The sequence below is a fragment of the Somniosus microcephalus genome, chromosome 5, assembly GCF_052327205.1.
Source record: "Somniosus microcephalus isolate GS21.2 chromosome 5, FLI_Smic_1.0, whole genome shotgun sequence".
Classification (NCBI taxonomy): Eukaryota; Metazoa; Chordata; class Chondrichthyes; order Squaliformes; family Somniosidae; genus Somniosus; species Somniosus microcephalus.
In genome coordinates, this window is record NC_140991.1 from 84741298 (window position 1) to 84769165 (window position 27868).

Here is a 27868-nt window from a genome sequence, read left to right on the forward strand (position 1 = left end):
ATAAGGACAGAACTGAGCCTGGCTACGATGGTGTCCAGCACTAAATAGTCTGCTGATACTGTCCAACCTCATATAAAGAATGATTACATTGAGCTGCTGTTGCTATCATTACTCCATTGTAAGTTTGGACCTTCAGGAGACAAGCGGTAAAGGGAGAAAGCTGGAGGGAAACAATAAATCTTTTTTGGAATTGTACTGTAATGTTTTACTTAAAACAAGTATACCCAGGTACTAATTTGTCAGGGATTTCTCTGTATGATAAGTGACCTTTAGCTGTAAGTTGCTTTGAACTATTTACCACAGGAGAGATTGACTGGTGATTGGGGCTATAATTGTTGCCAAAACTCAACAGGGTTTGTGGGTTCTACATGATTGAATCTTTTGTAAGAGCACATCAGTGAATGCCTACATCTGCAGCTTAAATACTCCATTCTGCTGGTAAAGTGTACTAAAATACTCTTTATTCCTCCTTGTAATATCAGGCCTGCCACTGCTTTGACAACCTATGATTTACTCAACAGTCTCTTTATAAAATAAAAATGGAGTCACTGTAGTGTCCCCACTTTGGTCTCTGAAATGTGTCTTATGGTGTGGCAGCCTTTCAAAACCTCAGAAGCTCTATTTCAGTTGAAAATAAGATCATCAACGTTGTGTGCGTGCTATATGTAAATATGTAAGTTTAGATTACTAACAAAAGTTATTACATTTACACAATTTATAGAAAACGTAACAACTTCTGCTCTAGTCAGTTTTGCCACAATTTATTTGCGATTCCTGCCATATAACAATCATTATTCTTCAGCACAGAGTATCATACAGACACTTGTATGTAAACCCTAACAAATTTCAAGACAAATATACAATACAGTAAATAAAAAGATAATATTCCTGGTTGGGAGAGTATTATACAGATTTTTACTACTAAAGTACAGTGCTTTACTGCAGTGACTTTATTTACATTAGGAACTACGTTATATACAATATCATTAGTTGATAGAACCAAATTTATTATGGAAAAATATTATTGCATTATACAGAACTATAATCCCATTTTAAATGGAAAAACCTAAGAAAGCAGCACTGGATGTACAGTATTCAGTGCCATTCTATCCACTTACACTGTACTCTGCTTCTTTACACAAAATACAAATGCTTTAAAGATTACATTTTTCAAGTTAACCAAAAGTCTAAAGAGCTATTAACAGCATAAAATACAAATGTAATACATTCAAGTTAACTAAGAGACAGCATATCTGGAAAACAGTTATATGGAAAGTGTAATATAAATCCATACTTCAACACCTTGGATTTGAAGCATTTAAAATAATGAAAATGGATCGATGACCCCAGTGTTCTAACAAAAGACTGCTCTATCCTAAGGACAAATTTGAGGAAATCATCTGGAAAATACCATGACACTTTCACATAATTATTGTTAGTACTAAGGCAGATGAAATCTATGACTATTATAATGCACAGGGCATTGAGTGTCATCATCTAAGGACTTCATTCAAAATAAGCTAAACTCTGACAAGAACCCACATAGAATACTGCAGCTCAGAAAGACCAATCAAAAATTTTGAGACAAAGACTTTTGTAGCATGTCCTTTTGGCTGTCCAGTGTACACATGTTGCTACCATGAATGAACCGAAGTATTTAAGATTACTCTTAACATCTTATTTATTATATTTTTCTTCCTAGTGGTTTGTCTCAAGTGTTCGAAGCAGAGCGATGTTGCAGATCGTGCCCTGGGAACAGAGGATGGAGCAAAGGGTGGAGGTGGATAGCTGAAGCAGCAGCTGCGGCTGGGTGAGGGGCAAACAGAGTTGGACAGAGAGCAGCGTGCGGCAATGGATGAAGTGCCAGGTGGGCTGGGTGGATAGCCGCTGCCGGGATGAAGTGCAGTGGGTGGCCGGCTAGGAAGGTGGCAGGGTGAGCAGGAAAAATTGTCTGAGCAATTGGAGAAAAAGAGAAGGGTGTGATATGTGGCTGAGTGATATGGTGAAGCTGGGCCATCGCTTGGTGGTGGGCATTAGGGTGGAGAGCAGCTGTAAGAGTGGCAGCAGCATGATGCTGGAGGAGAGTGTGGTGAACAGTGGTAACAGAAGAAGCAGCAGCAGCGGCGGCAGCAGAAGACTGCTGAAGGGAAACGTGTTGAAATGCTGGTACCGGAGAGAAAGTAACCGCTGCTGCTGACGATGGGAAACTCTTGACTTGTTTGGCGAGAAGCTGTTGCTGGATATGCTGCTGTGCCTGTAATTGTAATTTGCTATATTTTTCCATTTCTTCAGGTGTGAAGATTATAGGTTGACTAGTCAGAGGGGGTGAGATTGATTTAGAACGCTCCTTGAATTGAGGTTCCATTTCATCAACACTCTGTGAGTTAGTGTAATAATCAAACATAACCTCTTCCATTGGAACAGAATTTATATCACTAGAATCATAAAACGTCATTTGGGAATTCTCCTCTTTGATCGCCATTGAACCATCAGTAAAAACATCTGCAGTAGAGGAAACAACACTGGACATATCTTCAGGGACTGGGGTAACATTTTCTTCAACAGGCTGTACTTGGTATATAGTAAGGCCTATCTGTTCTTCCTCAGCAGTTTCTATTACACTGCACATTGATCCTTGATCTATGTCTGTTTTATCCTCATGTACTTCTTTGAGGAGAAGGCTCTCTTCTTGGATGATAGATGCAGTTTCACTTTCATTCCATTCTGTGTGTTCAGGCTCATCTGCTTTGTCACCGTTGTCCCCTTTGCAAGTATCATCTGTCTTCGCACCGACTTTTTTTGTTGCAGCTAATTTTCCAATTAAAGACAACAATGTCATATTATCCATGGAGGGAGGAAGCCTGGGGCCAAAATAACCTTGTGGAGGATCCTTCAACTTTAGACTAGCATTTGATGCTGATGTTAAGTCTTCTGCGGTAATTGTTTTCTCTTCAATTTTTTTACATTGCACTTTTTCTAAAAGGTGCTTTGCTATCAGCGATTTTTTTTCGTCTTGAATCATTTCCTTCAGTGGGAGAATGGAACAACCAAGGCCCACGTTCTTCTGGAATAAACTAGGTGACATTGGGCTGTAATTCCGTATTGTATCTTCATTTTTTATTGTTCCATGGTGCTTTCCTGAGTCTCTTTTTACCTCATGATAGTCATGGTAGCAATGAGATGACTTTATATGATAGACTGTGCCTTTTGAGAAAGACCTGGAGCTCCTGTGTCTTGGCTGCCTCTCACTAGATATTTCTTGCCTGCACTCTTCCTTATTTCTAGAACACGATCTTTTCAAACTGGGATGTCTGCTCCTTAAATAATCACTAATGGGACTTTCTTGTCTATTCCAGCTATGCTTTGACCTGCTCCTATATCTACTTCTACTTCTACTGTGAGGTCGGCTACTGCTGGAGTTTCTGCTTCTGCTGTGCATTCGGCCTTTTGTGCATGTGTGAGTCCTAGCTTGGGCGCTGCCTCGATATCTGCTTCGACTGCCATTTCTTTTCCTATGGTAATGATCATCATCGGAAGATAATGATGACACTGACGAATAGCTGTGCCTTTTCTTTTTATGTCTGGAATGACATTTGTAATCATAATGTGACCTATGATGTCTTTTTGAACAATGTCGAGACCGACTTCTGTTACTGTAATCACTTGATCTATCAGAATAATTTCTGCTACTGTGACTAGTCCTACTGCGGTCACTTGAGGTATCAGAAGATGACCTAAATGATGAACCATGGGAAGATGAATAGCTTCTGGATTTTCGACAAGCACTTCTATTACTTTCTGAATCATCTTCATAGCTACAGTGTGAAGATGATTTACCACACTTTCTGTGGTGATCCTCGGTGTTATCAGTGTCATTGCTGTTCAAGTTTAGGCTGTCATGTCTGGATTTGTGCACCTTTTGATCGTCACATGTTTCTTTGGAACTGTGTAAAGGATTACTAGGTGACACATTCAGCTTTTTGTTGCTTAAATCAAGGGGAGAAACTGATTGCTTCTTGATGATGCTACTGCTGATTTGCTCCAGTTCCTCACTGGTGCTAGAATGCTCACCCTGTAAAGATCTTTTTGGGGTTAGCTTGGAATGCGTTTCCTCCTTCAAATTTTCTTCAATACTCTCTGATCCTGGCCCCGCCATTTTCCATTCATATGTGCCCTCTTTTTTCAGATTATGTTTGTATTTCTTTTCTTTCTTATTTTTGCTCACATTTTCTGCATGGCCAGGCTTTGATTTCTGCTTAGATTTCCTGCTGGATTTGTTGTGGTTCTTTCTTTTCTTTGACTTGCGTGATACGACTGGTTTTCCCTGGTTCGGATCCTCCTCGTTTTCTATACTTCTGTTTTGTTCTTTAGTTATGCCTGTTCCATTATCTCCTTCAATAGCAACAGCTGTATTTTGCTGACGCTCCTTATTGGGTTCCGGTCCTGTAGTACCATTCTCTCGGTTTTTGTTTCTTGACAGTTTAAAATCAAAATATAATGGATTACAGCTGTATGAAAGGGATGGCTCAGTCTGAGTGAAGAGTAAAAGTTCGGATGGCCACTGAAGTGTAGTGGATTCATCTCTACTTAACACTGGGAGAAAGGGTCCAGTTATTTGCTTTGGCCGGTTTGATGGTTCCAGCTTGCCCAGCTTTTCCTTACCTGGCAGTATGGGCTCAGTCTGGTTTTCATTAAACACTGATGGTTCTTCGCCTTTTGTCTTGCAAACATCCTGATCTAGTGTCTTCCCATTCTCTTGTTTGGTTGCCTGCTGACGAGCAGGAGAATTCAATCGTGGTGCTGCCATTTTCTTGGAATCTGTGATCTCGTGCTTTCCATCCCCAATTTCTGAGATCATGGAACATTTAAAGTCAGAACCATCAGTCTGAGGCTCTTTAATTTTGTCATTATGAGCTGCCACTTTGTCTGCATCTGCCTTCTCAGATGATTTCATGAAAAACAAGAAAGGGAAATTTGTCTTGGGTTTGCAATGTGTAGGAGTATAACAATAATATTCCTTTTCTGCTTCATCCTTATTTTCCTTCAACATGAGTGCCTTCAGCTTTTTCACTCTTGCAAAAGGATTGCTCCCAAAGACACTGTCCATCTGAGACTGTTTGGTTTGCTCATTAGTTTCAGTATGTGCAGTGCTATTTATCCCTGTAGGTATCTCTGACATCTCGGCTTCAGCTGCTGCTATCCCTTTGTGATTCTGTGGTTCATCTCCACGATGCTTTTCTTCAGCGGTGTCATTGAAAACCGAAGCTGATGACTCTAGCTTCAATGGAGCTTTTTTGGAGAAAGAAAATGAGACACTACCCTTGTGGGTGGGGATGCATGGGCTGCTTTTATTTGTGAACAGACTAAAGGGCTTTAAGCCTAACCGTCCTTGTATCTGCGCTGGAGATTTATCATGAGCACACTGATTACCACATGGAGGACATTGCAGGCTATTTTCCAGATTTTTTTTCAGTGCCTCTTCTTTTTTGAATGAGGCCCTGATGTTGCTCTTTTTCCCGCTATCTCTGCCTTTGGCAATGGATCCAGCAGCAGCTCTTTTCGAGTGACTGTCAATGGCCACTGTTGTAGGTTTGAACATGGGGCCACTTCCTGGAGCACTGTGTAAAACCAAACAAAATGTGTGATAAGTTACCTTGTAATAACAAGTGAGATTGAAGTGCAAAATGTAACTTCATTTCATTTGATTCCTTTATTTGGATAACTATTTAAATTTTTTAAATAATTTCAATTACCTTTGGGTATTCCAGTAACCAATAATTATGAAGAAAATTTGCTAAATGATCATTGCTCTATTTAAATAGGTTTCAAGGTCAATATATTGTGTAATAAAAATAATCTAATAGATGCAGTTAGTGAATATTATTTTGTACTACTGTACCAAAAAGAGCTGTGTGTGGTTTATGACTGTACCTTAAGAGTATCTCAGTGTGACAGAAACACATGACTGATAGACCTGCTGCAACCATCATAGAATGAAACAACATTTTTTATTGCTTCACGTTTCACACTGAGCATATTGGGCTCGTTTACAGTATTCCCACAATGACTGAGCTTTACCTTGGCATAACAATGTTGCTTTAGCTAATTACCTGCATCAGTGGGGGATTATTATTCACAACCCACCCTCAATCAGAAGTTTATGTTGCATTATTAAGCTGCTGTCCAGGACTTTTCCATTGATTAACCAACTCCCAAGTGAAAATGACTGCAAATTGGGTACATTACTTTTGGTTTACTTCAGGGCATTCTGCACATTACCTGATGTCTGCATAAAGAAGGCAAAGGTGAAAGAAGACTATCTCCACAACTACTTCTATGTGATGAATGTTGATTGAAAAGGGATACAGAAAAAAAGCTCACAGAACTGAAAACCTAGTCAATTGTCTAGACATCAGTCAATTAGATAGTTAAATGAGCAATAAATAACTGATGCAAGATTTCGAACAATATATCAAAGGGCCTTTTACTTGTACTGTTCTGAAAACCTATTCAATTGCATAATTAGTAACTTTTGGGTATCTTATGTAAGTAATGAAAAGGTTGTACATTATTGTACTGTTACCATTTTTATCAACATAAAAGGCAACAAGACTGCAGAGCGTATAAATTTAAATGCGCAATCTGTATTAGCTCAAAGTCAATGCAATATTTATTACTTTATGCTGTAACTATCACCCTATTGCCCTTATACCAGTCCTTTATAATGTTATGGAAGCTGATATTAACTCTCAATTTACCCATTACCATGAAAGTCCTGGTCTAATCCATGATTGCCAGTATAGTTTTCAGCATATCCATTCTACTAGTGATCCTGTTGTCTATTTCATATATCTCTCAAACTCTGCTCTTGAACACTTTGGTCAATCATGTATTTAGCACCATCTCCAAAGTTCTGCACTATTGATTTTATCCTTAACCTTGGTTTCTCAATTTTAAAAAACCACAATATTTTGATTTTATTACAACAAAATTATAAGAATAATAATCAGTGCAATAACCTGAAAATGTACCATAATATCAGAACTAGCAGTAATAGCCAAACACACCAATGCTATGTCTGGATATTAATGTGTAATATTTTTAAAAATATATATTTTAATTTTGCAACATGTATTAGTTCTTTTTTCCAAATTAAACATTTGGTCATTGCACAATTACACCACCAGAAAGTGCTCTTAAGTTCCTTTTCTGTTGGTATACAGCCATTGCCTTCTATAGTGTGGGTCTTCTACAGCTGGCAACTACATTAAGGTCAACCTGGCAAGTATTTTAAGACTGGCAGTCAGTAAGACCCATCTTTTTTACTTGGTCTTCCTGACTGATGCTAGTCTTCCTGGTACAGGTAAACATACTCTACTGGCAATGCCATCATGCTATTCTCCCTGTAGGGATATCATGATGTCATCACATATGCCTGTAGCTATTCTCTCTATAAGGAGGTCATGATGTTGCTGAAGAGGCACATTTACTGGTTTGTAGGCAGAGCAGTGACAGTCATGACCTTACTACTCTGCACATGAGCATGCACAGAATGACAGGCCCACACCCTGTAGCCAGTTTACAGGAAGACCAGCGGTATGTTGGAAAGGTAGATGTAAGGGAGCAACTCAGTTCACTTACTGTCCCATGATCCGGGCTGCAATATAAAAATGTAATAATAAAAAACATTTCAATATTATTTTTACAATAGAGTAACTAAAACTAGTAAATGGTCTTTAGATATTTCAAGGTACCATGACTCTGAAATTTGAAAAGTAAGTATCTTTAGTAATTAAGAGTGTAAAATGGGTTTAAATAGTGATACAAAAGATCTATAGCTCAAATATTAATGTGTACTGACCATTCTGACTGTTTCCGTAGCTCTGCGAGCTGATGGAGACGTTTGAGTGCCTTTTCCTGTTTCTTTTCATCTTTTCTTGATCTTGAAGCTACATTTCGAGCAAATTCTCTTTGTTTTAGTTCTTTCAGTCTCTGTTACAGAAATGCAGAATGTGCAATGATCAGTTGTGGTAGCAGTTTCCCTAGATCCTACACAATTAACTTCTAAGTGGAAAATATGTTCACTTCAGGCCAACCAAACGTACTGAGCAGTTTCAAACAGCAATGGCAAACATAATTTGTTCCTGGTTTCAAAGTGTGCCTCCATTCACTCATTAAAAAGTGATATAAAATGGAGTCACTATGAGGTTTTATGATATACACAAACCTTAATTAAATCAACTCAAATCTTTCTTTATAGCTTGCATTTTTGAAACTGCAGCAGCAGATGACACAAATCATCCAAAATGTTGATAAAGCCAAGGTCTACAAATAATATTTGGGGCCCAAAAGACTGCTATCGTGTTTGAATTTAGTACCACATGACAGACAGTAAGAAGCATGGAAAAGCAAATGATCTAATCTCTCGTGTCCAAGCATACAGCAGGCAAAAAACTGGATCAGTACAGCTCTGGTCTTTGTCCCAACCATGTGCCAGTAGGCTTTGTTTCACCTGTTAAATCTGAAAAATGGCAGAGGTTTTCCTTATGTGTCACGCAGTGCATTTCAGCTGTCACTGTATGTTGTTCACCTGCAAACATATTTGTGGGAAAAGCAAAAAAGAAAACGGAGTTTCTACCTGTCAAGGAAAGAATGTAATGCTTTTCTGGCACTGCAGAAAGCAGGCAGTGGTGAGCAAATGCCATTTCACTACTTACAGTCCACATGACAACCAGCAAAGCAAACGAACCAGCACTAAAAACAGAACACCAAACTGCTCATAGCACGTTTACACTAACGATGCAGGCATCAAGGAAATGGGAGACATAAAGAAGTACAGCTATATACACTAGTATAAGGGAACTCACTCTGGTGATCTGCGCTCCAAAAATTAGAAGCACTTTTGTGCAGAGTAGCATTTTGTTTTCAACACATCAGCTGAAAATGTCACACCGTAAAAACAAAACAAAGTAAAAATACAAAGCAGTGAGAGAACAAGTGAACACACAGAAAGCATTACAAGGCAGGCAAAATTATATTTCTATCCAGGGTTTTAAGATCAATATATGTACACAACAAAAGGTTCAATTTTTCTGTGCTTATTAATGCTAATCATGATACGGCAGGAGAATTGGGATCCAGTAATTGATTGTGATAATCTCTTCCAAGGCATGTGCAAGGTATTGTTTCCCCTTAACTAGCCCCGACAATGAAACCTTGGCACCGACCACAGAAAAGTATCCTTTGCAACACCAAATAGCCTTTCTTTCTTCTAGCTTCATAAAGCTTGGCCAAGTTAATTAGTTGACGATATTTAAACAATCAAAAAGATTAGCAAACAACAATGGTCAGTGATGTGATACCCGTCTAAATAATTCTTTCAGTTGCACAAAGATGTTGTTCTAAAGATGGTTTGATCTCAAAACAACAGCTTTTTGTGTAATTCCATGAGACTTTGCAGATATTGGAAACATTCATCATTATCTCAACAGCAATTTCAAGATAATTATGTAGCATTTCAATATTTGAGAGAATTTATTATTGTGTCAAATGGAATTTCATGATTTATAGTAAACTTGCTGCTAGAAGTATAAGTATTATCCTACAAAAAATGATGAGTGAGGCCAAATACTTTACAGGAATGTTAGATGTCCAGAGCACTGTCCAGGAAAAGGGGAGGGTGTGGTGGTACCACCGGTTGTCCCTTACATTGAGATACATAATTCCCTTTAACTTACCTTACTGTATGTATAACTTACCTGTTTGGGCCGTTGCCCCTTTACCCTACCTGTTTGGGCCGTTGCCCCTTTAAGACACGCCCTAGCGCGCTGACGTCACGTCACGTACCACGTGACGTATGTGCGGCAGCCGCCAGCCCGACTCGGCCTTCCAGGATGGCTGCCGGCACAGCCCGGCCTCGCGACTTCGGCCGCATCAGCCAGCCGACGGGAGCGATGCGATCTTCCACTCCCGCGGCAAGCACCGGCTCAGCCTGGCCTCCAGCTCCCACGCTCGCAACTTCGGCCGCAACGGCCAGCGACGCAACGACGCGCATCACGTGACGCCCTAAGCGCGGGAAACACGAACAACGTGATGACGTCACAACACAAACGCGATGACGTCATCACGCTCTCCACAGGACTGCGAACTCAGTCCTCGTGGGGTCCCCGCTGGGGAAAGACCTACACCACGGTGCTCCTACAGTCAGCCATCTTACCTGCTACCTTACCTGTTGTATTTAACCTATTCCTGTAAATAAACAACTTATTTATAGTTCGTCGAAGTCGAACTCGATTATTTAGTGGCGATGCACACGAATCGCTACATTGGTGACCCAACGACGTGAGTACGGGAGCTCATCAATTCCAACACTACAATTGGTGAACCCGTATCCGTGAACGATTTTCACGGTAGCAACGCGCGCCTGAAGCTCGTCTTCCCACAAGACGACTGACGCACAACCGACGAACAACCATGGAACAGCAACCGCCTAACACCGATTCCTCCAAAGGTGACCCCGTCTTTTCGAACGTATTCGCAAGGTAAGCGCAGTCTGCAGCAGATCCTGTTTGACACGGACAAAACTCAACCGAACCCCGTTTTTTTGTGAGCATTTTTCACAAAAGAAGCACGCCATGGAAGCACCAGCCGTTTTGCTGTCGCTACCGCAATCCAGGGAGCCACAGTCTCCCTCGTGCGAAGCCCCGTTCGACGAGAACATCGATGCGGCACCGACCATGCACTGGCTTATGGTCCCCGTACTCGTCTTTCCTACCACCACACGGATTGTCCGCCTCTACGTCCAAAGCAACAGCAAGTATACATCTCTCCAAGCGCGGGGTACAGCATGTTCGGGCCCACAAAATTGGAGCGCGCCCTGCGGGTATACCACGAGAACTCACCCCCATGAAACACGAGGACACACTCCTCGCGCACGAGGACCCATCCCTCGCGAACCACGAGGTCGTTGTGAAAAACGACGACTCCTTCTCCGCCGCCGACGCACCAGCCCTTCAGCCTGCTGGTTGTGTTACCTACTACACGATTCGGCGTGAACAAAAAGCGTGCCGCCCTCCTGGCTGTGTTCTCCTAAATCTACAACAGTTACAAGTGTTGCCGCCCTCCAGGCAGAGTTGACCCCTCCTGAAAGCAACAACAACCCAGACCGTTGCTGCCCTTTCTCCAGTTTTCCCTTTAACAAACGCAAACCTCTACTGACGCTGCACACAGAGGACGGGTCCAACGGGCATCCTGCAGCCGCGATCAGCCACGTGAAAGTTGCTGGCCTCACCGATCACTGATCAACGCAGCAACTCTTCATCCTCTGTTGTGTTAACGTCGTAGCACTATGGCATGTACCATTCCACGTGTTCCAGCCTCCTGAAGGTTTCGCTCACCTGTCGGCGAGTTCACCGACCTCACCAGTCAAGTCCTTCTGGATCGCCCGTTGGCGTTCCTGCAGATTTCGTCAGCACAAGGACTTGTTCCAACATCAACAGAGTCATCACCCGCGTCCGCCCGACTTGCCCGTCACTCTGACAAGGCCTGCTGTTTCGCACGTCTCCACGGTCCTTCACCTGACGGATACACTTTATTCGCCACGACGCGCGTAAGGATCCGCTCATGAGCAGCATCTTCAGACCTCGCCTACCAAGTCAAGACAGCACGACCGCCGTGACCACCAGCTTGTCAGACCATCTCATCCTTGGACTTTCGTTAAAGCGAATTCTGGGGGGGCCCTATGTGGCGGTACCACCGGTTGTCCCTTACATTGAGATACATAATTCCCTTTAACTTACCTTACTGTATGTATAACTTACCTGTTTGGGCCGTTGCCCCTTTAACCTACCTGTTTGGGCCGTTGCCCCTTTAAGACGCGCCCTAGCGCGCTGACGTCACGTGACGTACGTGCGGCGGCCGCCGGCCCAACTCGGCCTTCTAGGACGGCCGCCGGCACAGCCCGGCCTCGCGACTTCGGCCGCATCGGCCAGCCGACGGGAGCGACGCGATCTTCCGCTCCCGTGGCAAGCACCAGCTCAGCCTGGCCTCCAGCTCCCACGCTCGCGACTTCGGCCTCAACGGCCAGCGACACAACGACGCGCATCACGTGACGCCCTAAGCGCAGGAAACGCGAACAACGTGATGACGTCACAACACAAACGCGATGACGTCATCACGCTCTCCACAGGACTGCGAACTCAGTCCTCGTGGCGTCCCCGCTGGGGAAAGACCTACACCACGGTGCTCCTACAGTCAGCCATCTTACCTGCTACCTCACCTGTTGTATTTAACCTGCTCCTGTAAATAAATAACTTATTTATAGTTCGTCAAAGTCGAACTCGATTATTTAGTGGCGATGCACACGAATCGCTACAAGGGGATGATATCGCTGTTATCCTAATCTGCATACAATTAAGATAGATTACCAAAGCACAGTGGGCAAAATAAGTGTCCTGGACATTCTAGTGAATGGTTGAATTATCACATTGATTGGGACCAAAATAATTGTATAAGCATCAATGATCAATCATCTAAATAAATGTAGTAGTCAAATAGAATATCCAAAAGCTATTTTGAAAGCTTTTATGCACCATTTCTACACACGTATTGTCTATTCTTCCATCCCAGTGGAGAAGGAAGTTCAAATTGCACCAGAGGGCTGACTTTCCTCACTTTTGCCCCCTGTGGAATGGCTATTCACTGGGTGCAAAAGTGAGAAAAAAAAGGGGGCAGAATCTTTGAGGCAGTGTCTCGGCCCCATTTACCGCACTCCAGAATTTCTGGGGCTTTTCCTAATGCAACATGAATGAGCCCAGCGTATGATAATTAGCATTTCTGGCCTTCCTGCTTCAAGTTTTTGAAGTTACATACATGAGGCATCCAGGTGCAGGGGTGCTCAAGAACATAAGAATATAAGAACATAAGAAATAGGAGCAGGAGTAGGCCATTCGGCCCCTTGAGCCTGCTCCGCCATTCAATAAGATCATGGCTGATCTGATCTTGGCCTGAACTCCACTTTCCTACCCGCTCCCCATAACCCTTGATGCCCCTGTTTTTCAAAAGTCTGTCTATCTCCGCCTTGAAGTTGGTGCTAGGGTTTGTGCAAGTGCTCTCCTCAGACTGGAGAAGACCTGAGAAAGGCAGCCAGGATTGTAGCTGCAAGTCTCTTAGGAAAGCAGCTTCACTCCTGTTTCATGGTGCAAGGCCTTGCTAGGAGGTGGGCCTGTGCCGAGGATGACAACAGGTCATGCTAATGGTCTGGGACACCAAAATGTGTTGCAGGGAGGCCTTGACAGACGCAGGATACTTTAGGCATACTGCGCCTGTCCAGAACCTGGGCACGGTGGGGAGACAGAGGAAGATTGGACCAGAAGCTTGCAGCAATGGCTCACTATTAATATAGGAAGAGTTTATAGATGGTACAGCAGGGAACTGAATTGGATTAAATGAACATTTGGTACTTTACTTCAATCTGCTATGATCTTCAATGTATAGCAACTGTTCATTTCTTCATAGTACCTCACAAGAGAAAGGTTGATTCCTGCTTTTACTCTAAAAGGACCACAATTATATTCCTACAACATCATGCTCCCCTCACTTACTCCAACCTCCCTCCCTCTGAACTTGCAGCGCTCCATTCTCTCAGATCCAACCCTGACATTGTCATTAAACCCGTTGATAAGGGTGGTGCTGTTGTTGTTTGGTGAACCGACCTCTACCTAGCGGAAGCTGAACGCCAACTCTCCGACACCTCCTCCTACCTCTGCCTGGACCATGACCCCACTACCGAACATCAAGCCACCATTGCCAAGACTGTCACTGACTTCATCTCCTCTGGAGATCTACCCCCCACGGCTGCCACACTCATAGTTCCCCAACACCGCACAGCCCGCTTCTACCTCCTTCCCAAGATCCACAAACAGGACTGCCCTGATTTCAGCCTGTTCTTGCCCCACGGAACTTATCTCTTCCTACCTCGACTCTATTTTTTCTCCTCTTGTCCAGTCTCTCCCCACTTACATCCGCAAAAAAAAAGCCAGTTCTGACAAAAGGTCATCGACCTGCAACGTTAACTCTGTTTCTCTCTCCACAGATGCTGCCTGACCTGCAGAGTATATGCAGCATTTTCTGTTTTTATTTAAGATTTCCAACATCTGCAGTATTTTCTTTTTGTACAATTATATTCCTAACTGGAGTTTAGTGTCTGTGCATGTTTATTATACTGGACTGGCAGTCTACTTGAATAAAGGACATACTGTAGAAACGCATAAAATATATTTCTGTACAATACCATATAATAATTTTCAATAGTCTGCTTCTATTTGATCACATGGGTAAAAAGCATTGGACTGATGGAGCCGATAATGCAGTCCTTGTTACATCAAGTTACATCGAGTGCACAGCACAGAAACAGGCCATTCAGCCCAAATGTTCTATGCCTCATTGAGAGCTCTTGGCTGCCTGAAACTTGCCATTTTTAAAAAACTCAGAGCCATTGGGGACTTAAGTCTTCTGGCCTGATCTGGCCATTGAAGGGCAAAACAAAAATGGCAAGAATACAGGGCTACTCAATATTAAGAGGTTCACCCAGCAGCCCTGTCTCCACCAATCGCTTAGTGTAATGGGGAGGGCTCTAATTTTAATAAGCTGAACCTTGTGCTTTAGCGCAATGTATTCTGGCCAACTGAAGCATTATTGGCCCACTCTGAAGCTCTGTTTATTAGTGGTGAGGGAGAGGACACTTTTGTCTTTAGTTGGCCAGGGGCTGAAAGACTAGTAGGGATGTAATCCCAATCCCTGATTAATTATCACACGAGTGATAACATTAAAAATATTTCTCCAATTCCTAAACCATGGTATAATGTAGGAAATTGAATGGTATAGCATTTACTGAGTACACTATATTATGGTAAATTGTATGTAATTGTGATGAAATAACTCTGTGTTCTGGCATTTGTATTGTCTGTTGTTGTTGTACTTGTTAATGTCTGGAATGTTCTACAGGTGTAACCACTAATGCTCCTCCCTAGCCCCGCCCCTCTGGATCCTCCGGATTGGTGTGAGTTTTACTTATAAGAGCTGGGTCTTACTCATAAGGGCTGGGTTGGTGATGAATGATGGTTGCCCTGTGTTAACTTGATGCCATGTTCTTACTTAATAAAAGCCTTTAGTTTTAAGCTTTAACCTTTTGGATTCAGGCCGTTATTTGGCACATCAATTTTATTAAGTAACAACTTTTGGAAGATGGATCGATTTTTGAAACCAGAGCGTCTGGATATCGATCCCCATTTGGCAGACGCGTCGAAGAAATTTACGCATTGACTTCGATGTTTTGAACACTTCATCGCATCGTTCGATCCAACGGTTAACAAGTTGGGTCTTCTAACCAACTTGGTAAGTCATCAAACTTACTCTATAATTGAAGATATTACTACATATGAAGAGGCCCTCGCAGCCCTTAAGGCCCAGTACATTAAGTCGGTTAACGAAGTATGTGCTGATCAGCTAGCTGATGTCTTCACCGCCATCTTCAATCTGTCATTGGTCCAGGCAGTAGTCCCTACATGCTTCAAGACCGCTACCATTATTCCTGTGCCAAAACAAACGGCTGTGATGTGCCTGAACGACTATCGACCTGTCGCACTCACACCCATCATAATGAAGTGTTTCGAGAGACTGGTCCTGGCTCACATCAAAGCCAGTGTTCCCGCCTCTCTTGACCAACAACAGTTTGCCTATCGTGCAAACAGATCAACGGAGGATGCAATCACAACTGCTCTACACTCGGCACTGAATCACTTAGATGGTAAGGAGACCTACATCAGAATGCTGTTCATAGACTACAGCTCAGCATTCAACACTATCGTCCCCAACAAGCTGGCCACCAAACTCCAAACTCTTGGCCTGAACACTTCCCTCTGCAACTGGACCCTGGACTTCCTAACAAACAGACCCCAGTCTGCCAAATTAGGTAACCACACCTCCCCCCACTGACCCTGAACACGGGGGCCCCACAAGGATGAGTGCTGAGCCCCCTCCTCTACTCCCTCTTCACCCACGACTGTGTGGCTGTTCATGGTTCCAACACCATCATCAAGTTTGCGGATACCACGGTAGTAGGCCAGATCACCAACAACGATGAGTCAGCCTACAGGGAGGAGGTCCAGCATCTCGTGAAGTGGTGCGCCGATAACAACCTGGCCCTTAACATCAAGAAAACTAAAGAAATCATTGTGGACTTCAGGAAGTCTAAAGGCGGAAGTCACACCCCCATCCACATCAATGGGGCTGTGGTGGAAAGGGTGGACAGCTTTAAGTTCCTCGGAGTCCGCATCACGGAAGACCTCTCCTGGTCCCTCAATACCTCCTCTCTGGTGAAGAAGGCCCAGCAGCGCCTATATTTCCTAAGGAGGCTGAAGGGATGTAACCTGTCACCCCTGATCCTCTCTAACTTTTACCGCTGCACAATAGAGAGCATCCTGACAAACTGTATCACAGTATGATATGGCAGCTGTAGCTACTATGACCGGAAAGCCCTGCAGCGGGTAGTCAAAACTGCCCAACGCATTACCGGCACCCGGCTACCGACCATAGAGCACATATACCAGAAACGCTGTTTACGGAGGTCATGGTCCATCATCAAAGACCCTACCCACCCCAGCCACAGTCTGTTCGCCCTCCTGCCATCTGGGAGACGCTACAGATGCATACGCTACAGATGCATTCGCACCCGTACGACCAGATTTAGGAACAGCTTCTTTCCCAGGGCTGTCATCCTACTGAACTCCACAAATAAACTCTAAAGCCTGCACATCTGCCAATGCACTTTATTATGGTTATGTTTATGTTAATGTATTACAAGCCAAATGTATGTTGAATATTTAAATGTCTTAATCTAAATGTACACTCTCGGGAGCCGCAAGCCTACATTTCGTTGTACTGCACTTGTGCACTAACAATGACAATAAAAGTTGATTTGATTTGATTTGATATACGCCAGGTATCTTTTGTCTACTCGCAGGCAATTACCCGAGGAATCCCTGGACGATTTCCTGCAGGACCTTAAGGCTTTGGCTAAGGATTGCAACTACAAGGCTGTCTCTGCCATATTGTATCAGGAAGAAGCCATTCGCGATTCTTTCATATCTGGCCTCCGATCTAATTATATTAGACAGAGACTCCTCGAGAATGACTCGTTATAAGAACATAAGAAATAGGAGCAGGAGTAGGCCAATCGGCCCCTCGAGCCTGCTCCACCATTCAATAAGATCATGGCTGATCTGATCCGAACCTCAAATCTTCTATCACTCTCCATCCCACCCGAACCCATGTGATCTCCCGGGAGAGGCGAAAAACCAGATAAAAAACCCAATGGCCAATTTGGGAGAAAAAATCTGGGAAATTCCTCTCCGACCCATCTAGGCGATTGAAACTCGTCCAGGAGATCACTCTGTCCCTATATTTTCTACAGTACTTACCTTCTGTAAAGGCGATCTCCACCCCAGCCAGGAACAGGAATAAAACCATCTCCTGAAATCTAACACAGAATTAGAACACAAGAAGTAGGAGCAGAACCAGGCTACACGGCCCCTGGGCCCGCTCCACTACCCACAGGGCCATGACCATTCCGAACCTAGACTCATGTCCAATTTCCTGCCCGCTCCCCGTAACCCTTAATTCCCTTTACTTCTAGGAAACTATCTATTTCTGTTTTAAATTTATTTAATGATGTAGCTTCCACAGCTTTCTGGGGCAGCAAATTCCACAAACTTACCACCCTCTGAGTGAAGAAGTTTCTCCTCATCTCAGTTTTGAAAGAGCAGCCCCTTATTTTAAGATTATGCCCCCTAGTTCTAGTTTCACCCATCATTGGGAACATCCTCACTGCATCCACCCGATCAAGCCCCTTCACAATCTTATATGTTTCAATAAAATCGCCTCTCATTCTTCTGAACTCCAATGAGTAGAGGCCCAATTTACTCAACCTCTCCTCATATGACCACCACCTCATCCCCGGGATTAACCGAGTGAACCTTCTTTGTACTGACTCGAGAGCAAGTATGTCTTTTCTTAAGTATGGACACCAAAACTGTATGCAGTATTCCAGGTACGGTCTCACCAATACCTTGTACAACTGCAGCAATACCTCCCTGTTTTTATATTCTATCCCCCTAGCAATAAAAGCCAACATTCCATTGGCCTTCTTGATCACTTGCTGCACCTGCATACTAACTTTTTGAGTTTCGTGCACCAGGACCCCCAGATCCCTTTGTACTACAGTACTTTCCAGTTTCTTGCCATTAAGATAATAACTTGCTCTATGATTTTTCCTGCCAAAGTGCATAACCTCACACTTTCCAGTATTGTATTCCATCTGCCAAATCTCTGCCCACTTACTTAGCCTGTCTATGTCACTTTGCAGGTTTTTTATGTCCTCCTCACTCACTACTTTCCCTCCCATCTTTGTATCATCTGCAAACTTTGATATGTTACACTTGGTCCCCTCCTCCAAATCGTTAATATAGATTGTAAAGAGTTGGGGACCCAGCACTGACCCCTGCGGAACACCACTAGTTACTGATTGCCAGTCTGAGAATGAACCATTTATCCCAACTCTCTGCTTTCTGTTAGAGAGCCAATTCTCCACCCACGCCAGAATATTACCCCCAATCCCGTGATTTTTTATCTTGAGCAATAATCTTTTGTGTGGCACCTTGTCAAATGCCTTTTGGAAGTCTAAATACACTACGTCCACTGGTTCTCCTTTATCCACCCTGTATGTTACTTCCTCAGAGAACTCAAGCAAATTTGTCAAACATGACTTCCCCTTCATGAAACCATGCTGAGTTTGTCCTATTAAATTATGTTTATCCAAATGTCCCATTACTGTCTCCTTAATAATGGACTCTAACATTTTACCCACCACAGATGTTAGGCTAACAGGTCTATAGTTTCCAGCCTTCTGCCTACTGCCCTTTTTAAATAAGGGTGTTACATTAGCAGTTTTCCAATCTGCCGGGACCTTTGCTGAGTCCAGGGAGTTTTGGAAAATTATTACCAATGCATCCACAATCCCTACCGCCACTTCCCTCAAGACCCTAGGATGTAAGCCATCAGGTCCAGGGGATTTATCCGGCTGAAGTCCCATTATTTTACCAAGTACCACTTCCTTAGTGATTTTGATCGTATTTAGCTCCTCTCCCCCTAGAGCCCCCTGTTTGTCCAGTGTTGGGATATTCTTAGTGTCCTCTACTGTAAAGACTGATACAAAATATTTGTTCAGCGTTTTTGCCATCTCCATGATTCCCACCATTAATTTCCCAGTCTCATCCTCTAAGGGACCAACATTTACTTTAGCCACCCTTTTTCTTTTTATATAACTATAGAAACTTTTGCTATCCATTTTTATATTTTTTGCTAATTTACTTTCATAATCTATCTTCCCTTTCTTAATCAATCTTTGAGTTATTTTTTGCTATCTTTTAAAGACTTCCCAATCTTCTATCCTCCCACTAGATTTGGCTACCTTATATGCCCTTGTTTTTAGTCGGATACTATCCTTAATTACTTTACTTAGCCACGGATGGCTATCTTTTCTTTTACACCCTTTTTTCCTCAGTGGGATATATATTTTTTGGAAGTTGTAATTTAACTCCTTAAATGTACACCACTGATCATGTACCGTCTTACCCTTTAATCTATTTTCCCAGTCCACTCTAATCAATTCCGCTCTCATACCTTCATAGTCTCCTTTATTCAAGCTCAGCACGCTTGTTTGAGATCCAACCTTCTCACCCTCTACTTGAATATGGAATTCAACCATGTTATGGTCACTCATTCCAAGGGGATCCTTTATGTTGTGTATGTAATATGTGTGCTACTTTGAACCTATGGACAGGACTGCACTACTTGTTGGGCGTAGTGATACGCAGTACCACTCCTGGCCATAGGGGTATAAATAGTACTGTGGGTACTGATTCCCCTCAGTTCCCGCCTGTGGGCATGAAGTAAAGACCTATGTGCAGTCCCTACCTCCAACCAGTAAAGGCCTGTTTGAGTTATACGTTTAAGTCTTTGTGTTAATTGTTCAATACAATACACATACTTAACACTTTACTAGGACATTTTTAATTAATCCTGTCTCATTACACAGGACCAAATCTAAGGTTGCTTGCCCCCTGGTCGGTTCAGTTACATACTGCTCAAGAAACCCATCCCTAATACACTCAATGAAATCATCCTCAAGGCTGCTCTGCCCAATTTGATTTGTCTAGTTGATATGATAGTTAAAATCCCCCATAATTATAGCTGTTCCCTTATTGCAAGCCTCAACTATTTCCTGATTAATGCTCCGTCCAACAGAGTTGCAACTGTTCGGAGGCCTATAGACTGCGCCCACTAGTGTTTTTTCCCCCTTATTATTCCTTATCTCTACCCAAACTGTTTCACTATCCTGCTCCTTTGACCCAATATCATTTCTCTGTATTATAATGATTCCTTCCTTTATTAACATAGCCACCCCACCTCCCCTCCCTTCCTGCCTGTCTTTCCTGATTGTTAAATAACCTGGTATGTTTAATTCCCAGTCATGGTCACCCTGCAGCCATGTTTCTGTAATGGCCACAAGATCATATCCATATGTAGTTATTTGTGCCGTTAACTCATTCATTTTGTTACGAATGCTACGTGCATTCAGATAAAGAACTTTCAAATATGTTTTGTGACACTTAGTTCCTGTTTTTTCCCCTTTTACTACTTTACCTTTTACTCCATACCTTCTGTCCCTTCCTGACACATTGTTTTTTAATTTCCCCACTGCTACCTAAGTCTATGACCTTCTCCGTTGTCATTTCTGTTATTCGCTCTCTAGAAACCTCCCCCCCCCCCACTAATTAGTTTAAAGCCCTCTCTACAGGCCTAGTTATATGACTCGCCAGGACTCTAGTCCCAGCACTGGCCAAGTGGAGTCCGTCCCAACGGAACAGCTCCCTCCTGTCCCAGTACTGGTGCCAGTGTCCCAAGAAGCAAAACCCATTTCTCCCACACCAGTCTTTGAGCCACGCATTTAACTCTTTAATTTTATTTGTCCTAGCCAAATTCGCTCGTGGCTCAGGTAATAACCCAGAGATTATTACCCTTGAGGTTCTGTTTTTCATTTGACCCCTAGCTGCTCATACTCCTTTAACAGAACCTTCTTCCTTGTCCTATCTACGTCATTTGTACCAACATGGACCATGACAACTGGATCCTCCCCCTCCCACTCCAAGTTTCTTTCCAGCCCAGAAGAGATGTCCTTAACCCTGGCACCGGGCAGGCAACACAGCCTTCGGGACTCCCGCTCTTGACTGCAGAGAACCCTATCTATCCCCCTAATGATACTATCCCCTACCACTACAACATTTCTTTTTACTCCCTCCACTTGAATGGCCCCCTGTACCACAGTGCTGTGGCCAGGTTGCTCATCCTCCCTGCAGTCCCCACTCCTGCCCTCACAGGGAGTAAGAACCTCAATCCTGCTTGACAAGAGCAAGGGCTGCGGCTCCTTCAACACTACATCCTGGATCCCTGTACCTTCCTCACTCGTAGTCACACCGTCCTGTCCCTGACCACGGACTACATCTGCAGTAATTAATTTCGTAGGTGTGACCACCTCCTGAAACATAGAGTCCAGGAACTTCTCCCCCTCCCTGATGTGTCTGATGCTCGGTCTCAAGCTCTTTAACATGGAGCTTGAGTTCCTCTAGCAGCAAACACTTATCGCAAATGTAATCACCGTGAGCCGCAATGGGGTCCACCAGCTCCCACATTTCGCAACAGTGACACATCACCTGTTCACCCATATCTGTGTAATTAATTACATTTCTTATTATTAGTTATGAAGACCCTCTGCCCCGATATAGATGATAATATTACACCACTATTTAATAGGACTTACCAACTTAAAGGTATAGAAGAGAAGGAAGAGAACCTACCAACCAGCTGATCACCAACCTCCCTCGTGGAAGCTGTCTGGGGGACCTGTCTGGTTGAATTGTCTCACTGCTCCACGTCCGCAGTGTTGGATTAGCCTGAGAGAGGGAAGCAAAACAGAGCAACAAGCACCCCCTCACCTCCCACTTGCCTGAACTCTGCCACTTACCAAACTCTACTTACACTCAATGCGACCGCACTCAGCGCTACTGCACTAAGCCCGCCCCTTTTTATACCTGGATTCTACTTCCGGTTTCAACTCCCCAACAGCTTAATTTACTCTTTAAAAAAAAAAATTAAACTTACTTCAAATAATTCACTTTTTTACCCATTAGTTTTAAAAATGGTCGTCGCTACTGCTCGATCGTTAGATGTAGCCCAGAAGAATTTAGAAGTGTATGCATCAGCCCATGCGTCTTTCTCAGCCTTGTGTGTTCCGAGTATGGAGGCATCCATAACACCAATGGAGCCTCCACTTAATCCTATTGTTGCGGCTGTACCCCATGGGTCTAAGTGTTATTTTTGTGGCCAATCTAAACACCCCAGGCAAAGATGCCCAGCCAGGGAGGCTACCTGTTTTAAATGTAAGAAACGGGGACATTTTAGTAAAGTGTGTAAGGGTAATTCTGTACCCGATGTCTTTTCTGCTGCCGCCTATCGTTTTACTCTAGCCTCGGTTACGGTTGACCAGACCATACGTGTTCCTTGTCGAAATCTATGATGGGCATCAAGATTAATGGTTATCCTACTGGGTGTTTGATAGACTGTGGCAGTACTGAAAGTTTTATACACCCCAACCTTGTTAACTCCTGTTCATTGAAGGTGTATCCTACTGGAAGTGAAATCGTGATGGTGTCCAAGTCCCTTACTTCGGAGGTAACTGGATATTGTAAAATCACATTGACCATTAAGGATGCGGAGTATAAGGACTTTAAACTCCTCATATTACCTCAGTTGTGTGTGAACTTAATTTTAGGCTTGGACTTTCAGTGTCAGCATGAGAGCGTCGCCCTTAAGTATGGTGGATCCCAGCCTCCGCTCACAGTCTGCGGCCTTTCTACTTTAAAAGTAAGTCCGCCTTCTTTGTTCGTGAACCTTGCTCCTAATTGTAGACCTATAGCGACTAAGAGTCGACGGTATAGTTCAGAAGATAAAACATTTATAAAAGAGGAAGTGGAAAGGCTTCAACGGGAGGGAATCATCGAACACAGTAATAGCCCGTGGCGTGCCCAGGTGGTGGTGGTTAAAACTAATGAAAAGAAAAGACTTGTGGTCGATTATAGCCAGACTATAAACTTGTATACCCAATTAGACGCCTATCCTTTGCCTCGTATTTCTGAGATGGTGAACCAGATAGCTCAGTACCGCGTGTTCTCCACCACTGATTTAAAGTCTGCCTATCATCAACTCCCCATTAAAATAGAAGACTGACCTTATACGGCCTTCGAAGCTAATGGGCGCCTGTACCAATTCCTTAGGGTGCCCTTTGGAGTGACGAATGGGGTATCCGTCTTCCAATGGGAGATGGATCGTATGGTGGATGAATACGCGTTGGAAGCAACATTCCCGTACCTGGACAATGTTACTATCTGTGGGCGCGACCAACGGGAGCATGATCAAAATCTCGCGAAGTTCCTAGAGACTGCAAAGAGGTTAAACCTGACCTACAACGAAAACAAGTGTACCTTCAATACGACACGTTTGTGTATTCTTGGTTGCGTTGTGGAGAATGGGGTAATCGGGCCAGATCCTGAAAGACTACGCCCGCTTAAGGAATAACTTTTACCTCACACTGTAAAAGCTTTAAGAAGGTGTCTGGGATTCTTCTCGTACTATGCCCAGTGGGTGGCTAGCTACTCAGATAAAGTCTGACCCCTTATTAAGTCGACGTCTTTTCCGCTATCGGCGGAAGCTCAGGAGGCTTTCTTTAATATCAAACGGGATATTGAGAAGGCAGTGGTATGTGCCGTGGATGAGAAGATCCCTTTTCAAGTAGAAAGTGATGCATCTGATTTTGTGTTGACAGCAACTCTTAATCAAGCTGGTAGACCAGTAGCTTTCTTCTCTCGTACATTGCAAGGACCAGAAGTTCGACATTCTTCAGTGGAAAAGGAGGCACAGGCGATTATCGAAGCAGTCAGGTATTGGAGACATTATCTCGCTGGCCAACGTTTTACGCTCATTACTGACCAGCGATGTGTGGCCTTTATGTTCAATACTAAGCAGAGAGGCAAGATCAAAAATGATAAGATTTTAAGGTGGCGAATAGAACTGTCAACATATGACTATGATATTCAGTACAGGCCTGGAGTATTCAATGAGCCATCGGATGCTTTGTCACGAGGAGTATGTGCTAGTCTAGGTATAGATAAGCTTCAAAGTCTCCACGACACACTCTGCCACCCTGGGGTTACCAGAATGAACCACTTCATTAAGTCCCACAATCTACCCTACTCTATTGAGGAGGTCCGGACAATGACCAGAACCTGTCGTGTTTGTGCTGAATGCAAACCCCACTTTTATAAGCCGTCCGTGCCAGCTCATCTTATTAAAGCAACTCGACCATTTGAGTGTTTGAGTCTCGATTTTAAAGGTCCCCTTCCATCGAGTGACCGTAATGTCTATTTTCTTAATATTATAGACGAGTACTCTCGGTTCCCTTTTGTTATCCCCTGTCCGGATGTGACTAGTGCTGTTGTAATTAAATGCCTCTGCCAACTGTTTTCCTTGTTTGGCATGCCTAACTATATACATAGTGATAGGGGTTCTTCCTTTATGAGCGAAGAATTGTGACAGTTTTTGCTATCGAAAGGGATTGCAACGAGTAGAACTACCAGCTATAACCCTCATGGTAATGGGCAGGTCGAGAAAGAAAATGCGACAGTGTGGAAGACTATCGTACTGTCTCCTAAGTTGCGAGGCCTGCCGACCTCTTGCTGGCAGGATGTCCTGCCAGACATGCTGCATTCCATAAGGTCTCTTTTGTGTACAGCGACGAATGCCACCCCTCATGAAAGGATGTTTAGTTTTCCAAGAAAAGCTACTAATGGAGTATTGTTACCCACATGGTTGACGACCACGGGCCCTGTGCTGTTGCGCAGACATGTGAGAGGCCACAAGACTGATCCACTGGTGGAGGAAGTACAACTCCTCCATGCTAATCCCCAGTATGCGTACATTCAATATCCGGATGGGCGAGAGGATACGGTCTCTATTAAAGATCTTGCACCTGCTGGAGCTCAAAGAGTTCGACTCTGAGAGTAGAGTTTTCAATCATGGTATGGGACCTTCAGAGACACAAACCCTCAGTGTGGAAAACACTGATGATTCTGGGAATTCGAACGAACCGGAGTTAGTACTCCGGGAGGAGCCTCAGCAAGAGTTACGTTGTTCCCAGAGGACTATCAGACCTCCTGACAGACTGAATCTATAGCAAGGGGTGAATGTGATGAAATAACTCTGTTCTGGCATTTGTATTGTCTGTTGTTGCTGTTGTACTTGTTAATGTCTGGAATGTTCTACAGGTGTAACCACTAATGCTCCTCCCTAGCCCCACCCCTCTGGATCCTCCGGATTGGTGTGAGTCTTACTTATAAGAGCTGGGTCTTACTCATAAGGGCTGGGTCGGTGATGAATGATGGTTGCCCTGTGTTAACTTGATGCCATGTTCTTACTTAATAAAAGCCTTTAGTTTTAAGCTTTAACCTTTTGGATTCAGGCCGTTATTTGGCACATCAGTAATTAAACTCCATATCTTTCTATCAACATAAATGTCATTTTGTAAATGCCATTGTATACTGAGACCAAGTACTGTGCTGTTGGCTACTGGAACAAACAAAACAGCACATGGTATGAAAAAACAAGCACCCAAGGGTTAGTTGAAGGCTGTAATGTAATGTAATCTAAGGATTATGATGATAAGAATTATAAAGTGTTTGGGCTTTGTTTTGCAGGTTTATCGTATCATCTGAATGCTAAGATTGAATGATAACAGTATAATTTGTCTAGGTATCTTTTTTTATCAAATGTACTCTTGGGGGTATATCACAATGTAGTTGTATACATTTCACAGCACTTTTTCCCATCAATGAATGAATATAGATATTCTGTAATGGAATGTTACTTAGGCAAACATTTAAAATTCTACTCTGTATTCCGTTCCTTTTTTCCATGCTTATTCACGTGGTACATAGATACATTCTTTTATTAAATTTTGACTTCAAAGAATTTTTAGTTGGAATGCACAATTCAGTCCCTTTCGACTTTAATAAGACTATTCATGAGTCATTCTCTCTAACCTGAGGCAATATATATTCCATTCATGTTAAAAGCATGAAGGAATGGCTAACCTACTCTCAGCCAGCTCTATCGGGAGAAGCCAGTGGCATCCCCAATTCCCCCAGGCAATATGCTATTCTGTGGAAGACAGCACAACATAAATTCTCATCCAATTTTAAAAGTGGGACCTTGGATTTTACCCAAAATAATTAAACTCATGGGGAGTGTTAAATAACTATATGTACACAGTGAGATGTATTGCAATAACAGCTTAAAAGTAGGTGATTTATATTTTTAAAATAACACATAGGAACTAGTAAGAGTTAAAATAATCAGTTCCCCAATGGCCGAGTTGGTAAATGCATCATCAACCATGACACTGAGCCTAGAGAGCAGGAAGATAGAACAAAGAGAGTTGGGGCGATTTGGTACAAAATGGAACTAGTAGTGCAAACAACCTTCAAAGGTGCCTTTAGTTTGACAGCCGGGCTATATACCCCTGGACTACAGAGGGGCAACATCTGCCAGATCCAGTGACCGTTGTAGGAAAGTGCGCATGTTGACAGTCAGTGGGTAAAGATCGGGCTCGGCTGTGATGTTTCCCACAATTCAGCCTGCCCACACTCACTGAAGAATGGTCACTTGGGTAAAGTACTGGAGGACAGCTGACACCTGTACAACCCTAACACCAGTCACCACCTTCAGGAAAGGAGAAGAGAGAAAGCTCTACAATTGAGTAGGGGGAAAAAAATACAATTGATAGCACGGTTTGAGGATGGTTTATTTCTGCCTATATTTTACAAAAAGAGAATCTGAATCATGGAAATGTCAGTACAGAAGAAGGCCACTCACTCTAATTCCCATGCCAGTGGTAGCTTCCTCAATGGAGTATTCCACACAAATACTTGGAATGCCTGGCACACAGATCAGCAGGCAATCTGATGCTGACAGGAATTGCAGGGGGGGGGGGGTGTGAATGTAGCCTGAAGGTACCAGAGAGAGTTATAGACTGAACTCTTTTCTCAAAAGGGAGAGGATGCTACATTATGATAGCATCAAATCTGATAAAACATCCTTGGACACAGGGCAACACAGAGATAGCTAGAATTGGAATACCTATATAGCAGAGGTTATAAGGTGAAAACGATGGAGGAATCAGACGCAAGATCGTAGACTGTTGTGCAATAAACTAACAAGAAGGTTTTCTATGAGATTGTCATTGAACTTGTGATGTGTCCCTTGGGTATTAGTACCTCGGGATAGTATATTAGAGTTGTAACCAGTAAGGCTGGAATATCTGGATGGATATATAATTGTGTGCATAAAACTCCTCAGCATATTAGCACTCCTGAAAGGATAGGGTAACCTCTAGGCAATGAAAATCAATAAAACAGAAATTTAAAAGAGCATGAGGACAAAAAGTATTGGGCAAGAATTTCAACCAGCTACAGTCACACTACTGCAGCAGTTTTTCTCACAGAATAATCATGAGACCTAAGGGCGGATTTTAACCTTACCAGCCCAGCGGGAATGGGGCAGGTAGGGATTAAAATCACTTCTGGGGGCTGACCGCACTCTTCCCGCACAATTTTAACTCCGGTTTTGGCTGTGTGTCAGATAC

General features: G+C 43.2%; 1 protein-coding gene across 8 annotated transcripts in view; it reads right to left on the minus strand.

Annotated features, from left to right (window-relative positions):
• Nucleotides 1–740: 740 nt before the first annotated feature.
• Nucleotides 741–27868, minus strand: part of znf804b (zinc finger protein 804B) — a 1078762-nt gene continuing 1051634 nt past the window's right edge. For 4 of the 8 annotated variants that reach the window (XM_085987922.1, XM_085987924.1, XM_085987925.1 and 1 more), the window contains 2 exons: nucleotides 7862–7992; nucleotides 741–5618 (listed from right to left, as the gene is read on the minus strand). In XM_085987922.1, the coding sequence (XP_085844048.1) occupies nucleotides 1712–5618; nucleotides 7862–7992 (4038 nt within the window). In that variant the 3' untranslated portion in view covers nucleotides 741–1711. The other 4 variants (XM_085987928.1, XM_085987929.1, XM_085987927.1 and 1 more) reach the window with 2 other exon arrangements.